Genomic DNA, 8,872 nt, shown 5'->3' with positions numbered 1-8,872 from the left:
TTGAACTTGTAAAAATGTATACTAATGTGGATACTTTCTAGACGTTGATTTTTCATCTTCTTGATTTATATAAAAGCAAAATCAAAATGTGATATTTTTTTATGGACACATAGAAAAAAAAATAACATAGATCACATCTAACGGTTTTATTTTGACGTTTAAGTTTTAAACTTTTTATCCTTCACAACTCTCAATAGTCGGAAGTCCGAACGACGGTCAAGACATAGAAATCGCAAGGAAAAATAAAAAGTCATGCACAAAGCTTTGTGCGCGGAGAGTAGCAGCCAGCAAACAAACCAACGCCCACGCCCCAGCCGCTGAATGTATAGCTTGAAAGCAACACGCTGCTCACTCCCCAAAAGAGAAACAATAAACTGATCAGACCTGCCAGTCACTTTCCCATCTCAGCTGTAGCTTAACACCGCGTGTTTTTGGGTGCGCTTCCTTTTCCCTCTCCAAAACCTATAAATACTTTCTTCCTTCTATTTCTTTATCCATTTCAAAACTCAGAACATCATACAGTTCACTCTCCGACTCTACTAGTCTACTCACATTCTCTAATTATCAACCCAGAGATCAATTAACACTTCAATGGAATCGTCTTCTAGCAGCGACACGGACTACACGACTGTTTGGTCAGCGCCTCCGAAGAAACCATCGGGCCGCACCAAGTTCAAGGAAACAAGACACCCAGTTTACAGAGGAGTTCGGCGAAGAGGCACCACAAACCGGTGGGTCTGCGAAGTCAGAAACCCCAATAATAAATCGAGAATCTGGCTCGGAACTTTCCCAACTGCTGAGATGGCTGCTCGGGCACATGACGTGGCAGTGATGGCTTTGAGAGGCCGCTCTGCTTGCCTGAACTTTGTGGACTCTGCATCACTGATCAGCATCCCTTCTTCCTTCTCAAGCGTAAAAGAGCTGAAACAAGCTGCCATCAAGGTGGCCAAGGCTCTTCATTCAAGTAATTCGTCAGACTCGGCTGAGAACATCTCTTCCTCGGCATCATCAACTGAGACTGTATCCAAGAGTAACCCGGTTGCCAATGATCAAATGGATTCTAATTGGGATGGAGACGGGGATATGAATTTGGGGCTGTACTATGCAAGCTTGGCCGAGGGACTGATGTTGGAGCCTCCTTTTGATTGGATTGGTGATTTAGACGACAATCAATGGTGTACAACGGTATCTCTCTGGAGCTGATGTTCTCAAATTTTCTTTGGATAGTTTTGAGAGGCATTGAGTATGCTCTGTTTCATCTTAGTGCCTTGTTGGAACAGGGAACACAATGTACCCATTAGTTGTAGTGTACTAAAATTAGCATTCGTTAATTCATTCATTCATTTATTAAATCGGCTTGGAGTACATATTTATGTAGTCGTATAGTAAATATTCATAAGCTTCTTATCTTTTCACTGGAACTAAAATCCAAGTATTTTTTTAACTGTGATAATTTCTTTTCAATAAAAACCACTAAGTGCTGAATTCATATCACCTCAGCCCTCAGGTAATAGACTCTTTAGATCCGGATCGTCCAATCAAAATTGACACAAATATTAAAGAAACTCTGTGATTTCACATTGAATCGGATTGGTCCGGATTCTGACCGGACAACCCGGATCTAAACCAAAAGATTATGTTACCTGTGAGGTCTTTCAACTGTGTTTTAGTTCATTTGGTTCTTCTTTTGAACATTTTCCGTACATAAATAAAGACGTCTTAAAAAACATGCAGTTAACAATCTCTGTAATTACGACAAAACAAATCCTCGTTGGTGGTTAAAAAACCACGACGATACAAACAAATACCCATACATTTTTTTTTTTTTAGAAAACACAGCAGTGGGGCTGCTAGGGCAACAAATACCCATACATAAAACGCAGATTCCAGTAGTACTTGGCCATGTGAATAATGCACGAATCTCCATTCAATTGCATGGTGCAGAAATTTTTTCTGAAGCCAGTCGATCCGAACCGTTCATCTTGATCTTCATATTAATATGTGTTTGGAGACCAAATTTTATCTATTTTGAAAAAAAATTTACTATTTTTTTAGATTTATTGAAAATCGTTATTTTTTCAGACAATTCTGAACCATAAAAAACAGCGATATTCAATAAATTTAAAAAAATATTAAAAAAGTTTCAAAAAATATAAAAGTTTGGTCTCCAAATACATATTAATTTGGAGAATAAGATGAACGGTTCGGATCAACCGTTAGAATTTTAAAAACTCAAATATTGAGCCGCAGCACTGTAACCCTCTATGCAACCCATAGTACCGTACCAAATCCTTAGCTGAATATTGGTATAATTGATCGATGTGGGCTTCGTCTGCGAATATAAATTATATAATTTAATTATAATTATTTTTTATTGAAATGGCTGAAGTTGAAAAGTACAGTCAAAACAATCACTAAAGATGATTACTATTAGGGAACTATACGGATCGAGTAAACGAGTAAAAATGTGCCATTGACACCCCTAATAATAATATATTATCTTAAATTTAATGAATGATACAGTCAAAATTTAATTTGAAGTTTCAAATCAGTTGAAAATTATGAAAATAAAATATTCATTAATTATTATTTTTATATGCAGTTTTATGTCATATAAATATGTGCAGTTCATTACAAATAAAAAATAAACATATACTTATATATGAACAATATTTATATCGTATTTTAAAAACACAGATTCTAACAACACATACATTAATTTGATGATCCATATGCGGAATTAAATCTGCGGTTATTACAATGGAAAAACACGAATCTGTTATTCCGATTTTTTTTTTTTTAAAGGCCAAAGCTCATTTTATTCAAGAAATAGTTAACTTACAACCATTTTATATTTGTCCTAAAAAAGCAACAAAATAAGGCCCTGAACACATTGTCCATCAACTGCATCACAACTGGTAATAACCAAGATATCCCAAAATATAGTAAAAGCAACATAACATCTAAGCCACACAATATGGCTGATGTAAAGTTTGATATTAGCAAAATTTGACTTTAGTCCTATCACTCCATTTAGTTGTTAGCATCTTCATAAGAAACAAGCTGAGTCGCTATGTCATGTGCAGATGTATGAGTTTCTTCATACATCACCATCTGAAAACTATCTGGGTGCCAACTGTTAATTGGAATAGCCTACGTTTGAATCACCCAAGAATAGAGCTAATCTTGAATTAGCTCCACTATTCTCAATTCTTGTTGATCCAAACATAAATTAGTAATTGATTCCTCTCAATTAGAGTTAGTTTAAAACTTTAAATATTAAATTAGTATTAAATAAGACATCTGATTACTATTAAATATAATGTAATATTAGATTAGTATTAAATAAACTATTAGTTTAAATATTAAATTAAATATGATATTAATTTAAAATGTAGATTAGTATTTATTAAGTATAAAATTAAATTATATTAATATTAAATAAAATGTTAGATTAAATGTAATAGAATATTATTTTCAATGTTAAATGTAATATAATATTAATATTAAATAAAATATAATATTAATTTAAATATTTAATGTAATATAATATTAGTTTAAATATTAGATTAGTATTAAATGTAATATAATATTATTTTAAATATTTGATTTGTATTAAATAAAATATAAAATAACATTACTTTAAATATTAATATCATATAATATTAATTTAAATATTAAATGTAATATAATATTACTTAAATATTAAATGTAATATAATATTACTTAAATATTTAATGTAATATAATATTACTTAAATATTTAATGTAATATAATATTACTTAAATATTTAATGTAATATAATATTACTTCAATATTTAATGTAATATAATATTACTTAAAATTTTAGCTTAGTATTAAATAAAATATTAAATTAAATGTAATATAATATTAATTTAAATGTTAAATGCAGTGTTCTAAATAGCTAGCTATAACGGCGCTATAGCTTTTCCAGACCATAAACACTAAGCTATGAGATAAAAGTGCGCTAACTCAGCTACGACCTATATAGCTATAATAGCTAACCACAATTACCGCTATACGCGACCCGCTATAGCTACCGCTATGCTACATGGGTTTTTTTTTGCAATTTATATGGAATTATGTACTTCTATTCTTATTTCTAATGCTACATGGTTTTATATGATAAGTGTGCTAAAACAAACTATGTGCTTCTATTTTTATTTGCGATTTATTCTATCATTCTATATCAAGAAATATTCAAATATTAATTCTTCATTTTGATTGCTCTTCGGATAGTATTCATTTGTAAAATTAATATCGTTCGTTTCAATTGAAAGCTGATTTTGATTATTATTATAATATATAAAATGTTTAAATATATATATTAACTTCATTTACCATATAAAATTAATTGTTGTTTGTCTATTATAATATGTAATACTATGAAGTATGAACTATTAAATAATGTTACTTGTTAAATCTTTTTTTTCCTTCTTATTTGCATAATTGATAAAAAAAAGTATAGACTTAGATTAGTTGTAATTTTGTTGTTACATCAATTCTCTAATATTGATTATGTTGATAATTAGTAGAAATATAGAATATAAAATTTGAAAAAAGAAAATCGCTATGTATGATAGCTTCCGCTATAGCTATGCTATTCGCAATAGTTTTTTTTTTTTGGTCTCCCCGCTATGCCGCTATAATCGCTATTTAGAACTTTGGTTAAATGTAATATAATATTAGTTTAATATTAAATTAGTATTAAATAAAATATTAAATTAGCATTAAATAAATTTAATATTAGATTTAGTTAGATAAGTATTAAATAAAATATTCGATTAGTATTAAAAAAATATTAGTTTAAATGTAATATAATATTAGTCTAAATATTAAATGAAATAAAATATTAATTTAGATATTAAATCTAATATAATATTAGTTTAAATAGATTAGGTTAATCACTATTTTATTTATTCTCTCCATAGTTATTCCAAACATACAATCCAAATAACATTTTTACTAAACCGAATAGTTCAAGATTAATATTATTCTCAAGCTATTCTGATTAACACTATCATCAACCACTAATTTAAAAATCGTTATTCTTGTACTAATTCTTACACGATCCAGACGTACCCTTAGTACCTACTGGGAGCAAAAGAGATGTGGAAAGTGGAATCTTTCACCTTCTACTTGACTTGTCATGTCCAATAATGTACAAAAAGATAATGAGAAGAATAATTTGTTTTGTCATGTTATTCCGATCTCAATTGTTAATTTTTATTGAGATTCAAGTATGAAAAAGTTTCCCTATTAAAATTCACGTATAATTTTTTTTACAAAGTTGAGATCACCTGTTATTCAGTTGAGGTGTTCTCTATTTGGAGGGCACACTAAGACTATTTTTATAATTATTCAATTTCAGTAATATAAAATAGGTTTCTGCCTTTTTAAAAAATAAAAAATAAAAAAAAATAACGGCGGATATATTTCATCCATATTAACCCTTATTTCAACAATTGCGGTCCAAGTGTTAAGTGCATCAGCGATTCAAACGAAACTATACGGTCAAGACGATGAAAAGGTTAGCAGTAAGAAAGGTCAAGAGAGAGGAATCAAGAACGAGAGAATTCTTTTGTGCGCGGACAGCCGCAAGCCAGCAACTATACAACCAACTAACCAAGAACCAACGGCCCACTCAAAGCAACACAAACTTTTTACCCTTTATCCCAATTAGAAAAGAAACGACAAAAAAAAAAAAAAAACGAGAGAATGGAAACAAGTGACTACATTCAAGTCACTTTCCCGTTCCCAGCTGTTTCTTGCACAGAGATAGCTTAACGCTGCCTCTTTTTTCTTCTTTTTTTTTTTCTATAATTCCGCGTTGCGACTCCCACTTTCCGCTCCCCACAACCTATTAATACTTCCTTCCATTCCCTTCCAAACCCCAAACTGCTCCCTCTGAACTCATACACTTCTCCTCAGCTCTATTAATTCGCTCTTATTCGATAACAAATACTTCAATTCTCAAATGGAATGCTCTTCTGGCAGCGACTCTGACTACATGACTGTATTATCCGCGCCTCCGAAGAAGCCGTCAGGACGCATCAAGTTTAAAGAAACAAGGCATCCTGTCTACAGAGGAGTTCGGCGCAGAGGTACTTTGAACCGCTGGGTCTGCGAGGTCAGAAACCCTAATAATAAATTGAGAATCTGGCTCGGTACTTTCCCGACTGCTGAGATGGCCGCTCGGGCGCATGATGTAGCAGCAATGGCTTTCAGGGGCCGCTCTGCTTGCCTGAACTTTGCTGACTCAGCGTCACTGATCAGCATCCCTCCTTCCTTCTCAAGTGTGAAAGAGCTGAAACAGGCTGCCATCGAGGCAGCGGAGGCACTTCATTTAAGGAATTCATCAGACTCAGCCGAGCACTTCACTTCCTCATCATCATCAACTGAGACTGTTGATGAGACGGATGTGATCTCGTCATCATTGCCTGTGTCTGAGAGCATTCCTGTTGCCAATGATCAAATGGATTCTAATTGGGATGGAGATGGGGATATGAATTTGGGACTGTGCTATGCGAGCTTGGCTGATGGACTGATATTTGAGCCTCCTTTTGATTGGTTCAGTGATTTAGAAGACAATAAATGGTGTACGGTTGTGTCTCTCTGGAGTTGATGTTTTGTAATTTTTCTTTGGATAGTTTTGGGAAGCATAGAATATGCTCTGTTTCATCTTAGTGCCTTGTTGGAACAGAGAACATAAATACATAATGTACACGTTATTTCTAGTGTACTTAAAGTAGTATTCGTTAAATAATTAGTTCATTTATTTAATCGTCTTAGATTACATATTTAGGGGGGGGGACGGTGAATATTCACAAGTCTTTTCTCTGTTCACTAGAACTAGAATTAAAGTTATTTAACAACTGAGAGTAGCAATTAGTCCAACAAACAATTTAGGGGGATTTTCATGTATACCCCTGAAATCATCGAAATTGTGTATTACATTCTCTAGTATTTATTATATTATTTTTGTATTTCTAATTTTAAAAACACACAAATTTACTCAATTTAATATCTTTTCTAATTAAACTCATTTTAAATTTATATTTTTCTCATTTATTAAAATAAAAATATATAGTTTGTGTAAAAATAAATTCAATCTTTTAATGGTCGAATTTGAAGGCAAATTGTTTATTTTTGTGCTTGTGAGACATTTATGATGACATTTGGCACACACTTGTGTCTCACAGGGAAATAAATAAATTATATGTTCTCACAATCTGGCAATATTAGATGACTGAATGTTTTTCTTCAACAAGTTTCTTTTTTTTTAATTTTTAATTAACAATAAAAATAATACTTTCAAATTTTTAAAAAGAAAAGTTAATATATTAAAGAGAATTTTGAGTTTTTAAAATATTGAATGGTAAATGTGATATTCTGAATTTACTCTTTGCTGATTATAATCGTCAACGTCAGCGTTTTAAGAAAGAACGATCTATTGATTTGATTTGCTATAAAATTATTTTGTTAAATTGAGTAGGACAGAGAATTGGCGTGACTTCGATATTTCTTTTTGTCTACAAAAAATTGAAAATTAGAAATAGAGACTGTACTTGTAAAACGGGTGGAGTATTAATTAGTAAAGGGAGCATGAACTTAGCTAGCTTCTCAAAAAGTGGTACTTGTTTTTTACACATCCACTTGCATTTCCTTTTTTTTTTTTTTTTTGGGAAAACTGGTCCGTAGGCGATCCACTTGCATTTCAGATTGTATGGGAGGATGAACTTGGAAAATGTAACTGTATTTCTATTAATTTTTCCTTTAGAAGTTTAACAATTATTTCCGTCTTTGCTGGGCTGATAGGCGAGGGCTCGAGGCACAATATTTAAACCGTATTTTAAAACACTGAAATAACACATTGGATGATCCATACGCTGATAGCCTGATACGCACACTTATGTCATCAATTGAACGACGGTCAAGATGATGAAAAGGTGGGTTCAAATCTGCTCTTTTTCTTGAGAAAAATGGAGTACCCTCTTATTTTTTTCATTAGAGCCATTCAAAATCAATCACATGGCTGCAATTTTTTTTTTCTTTTATATCAATATAATTTATTACAACAAATTAGATATAATTACAGCCGTATAATCGATTTTAAACATTTCAGATGAAAAAATAGATGAGTGTAAATTTCAATCACTGAAATGGTAGGCAGTAAGCCTAGTAAGAAAGGTTAAGAGAGCGACAAAGACAAAAAGATCTGTCTGCCCCAAAAGCCGCACGCCAGCAACTATTAACCCTACAGCCCCTCCGCTGAATTGAGACTAAAAGCGACACAAGTGTCTAGATTCAAGTCACTTCCCCGTTCTCAGCTGTTTCTTGCACGGAGATAACTTAACACTTGCTTCTTCTTCTTCATTTTTTTTTTTTGGTTTCTTTTCTTTTCTTTTCCACAGCCTATTATCATTTCCTTCCATTCACTTTCAAAATTAAAGATGTCGAAACACAAATAACACTCTAAACTCTACTCGTATTATTCTTCTCAGCTCTATTATTCGATAACAAGTACTTCAATTCTCAAATGGAATCCTCTTCTAGCAGCAACTCTGACTACACGACCATATTGTCCGCGCCTCCAAAGAAGCTGTCAGGACGCACCAAATTTAAACAAAAAAGGCATCCGGTCTATAGAGGAGTTATGCGTAGAAGTACCGTGAACCGGTGGGTCTATGAGGTCAGAGACCCCAATAATAAATCGAGAATTTGGCTCGGTGCTTTTGAGTTGGAAATATCTAATTTTGAAGTTTTTCAGGGTATACATGAAATTCCCCATATTTCTTATCCGAAAAAATTGTTATTGTTATCAGTGTTAACGTTATTATTATTGTTATTG

General features: G+C 32.1%; 2 protein-coding genes across 3 annotated transcripts; both read left to right on the top strand.

The window, feature by feature from the left end:
* The first annotated feature begins 475 nt into the window (after positions 1 to 475).
* On the top strand, positions 476 to 6,809 carry LOC144567033 (dehydration-responsive element-binding protein 1A-like). Of its 2 annotated transcripts, none has more exons than XM_078317058.1 (2): positions 476 to 1,204; positions 1,245 to 1,352. In XM_078317058.1, exon 1 carries the CDS (start codon positions 592 to 594, stop codon positions 1,201 to 1,203), a length of 612 nt encoding a protein of 203 aa, XP_078173184.1. In that variant the 5' UTR covers positions 476 to 591; the 3' UTR covers position 1,204; positions 1,245 to 1,352. The 2 variants fall into 2 exon arrangements, 1 of the variants encoding a protein (XP_078173184.1); XR_013515344.1 differs by adding an exon at positions 6,760 to 6,809 and having other exon boundaries at positions 480 to 1,308.
* LOC144567032 (dehydration-responsive element-binding protein 1C-like) lies at positions 5,911 to 6,809 on the top strand. The gene has a single exon (XM_078317057.1). The coding sequence runs from the start codon at positions 5,999 to 6,001 to the stop codon at positions 6,644 to 6,646; it is 648 nt and encodes a 215-aa protein (XP_078173183.1). The 5' UTR covers positions 5,911 to 5,998; the 3' UTR covers positions 6,647 to 6,809.
* Positions 6,810 to 8,872: the final 2,063 nt, after the last annotated feature.

Source organism: Carex rostrata, chromosome 16 (assembly GCF_964058835.1).
Source record: "Carex rostrata chromosome 16, lpCarRost1.2, whole genome shotgun sequence".
Lineage (NCBI taxonomy): Eukaryota > Viridiplantae > Streptophyta > Magnoliopsida > Poales > Cyperaceae > Carex > Carex rostrata.
Note: the sequence above shows the minus strand (reverse complement) of the source record. Positions and strands in the feature narration are given on the sequence as shown.

Excerpts from the sequence above, each read along its gene's own strand:
- LOC144567033 (XM_078317058.1), top strand. The coding sequence starts at position 592 with ATGGAATCGTCTTCTAGCAGCGACACGGACTACACGACTGTTTGGTCA.
- LOC144567032 (XM_078317057.1), top strand. The coding sequence starts at position 5,999 with ATGGAATGCTCTTCTGGCAGCGACTCTGACTACATGACTGTATTATCC.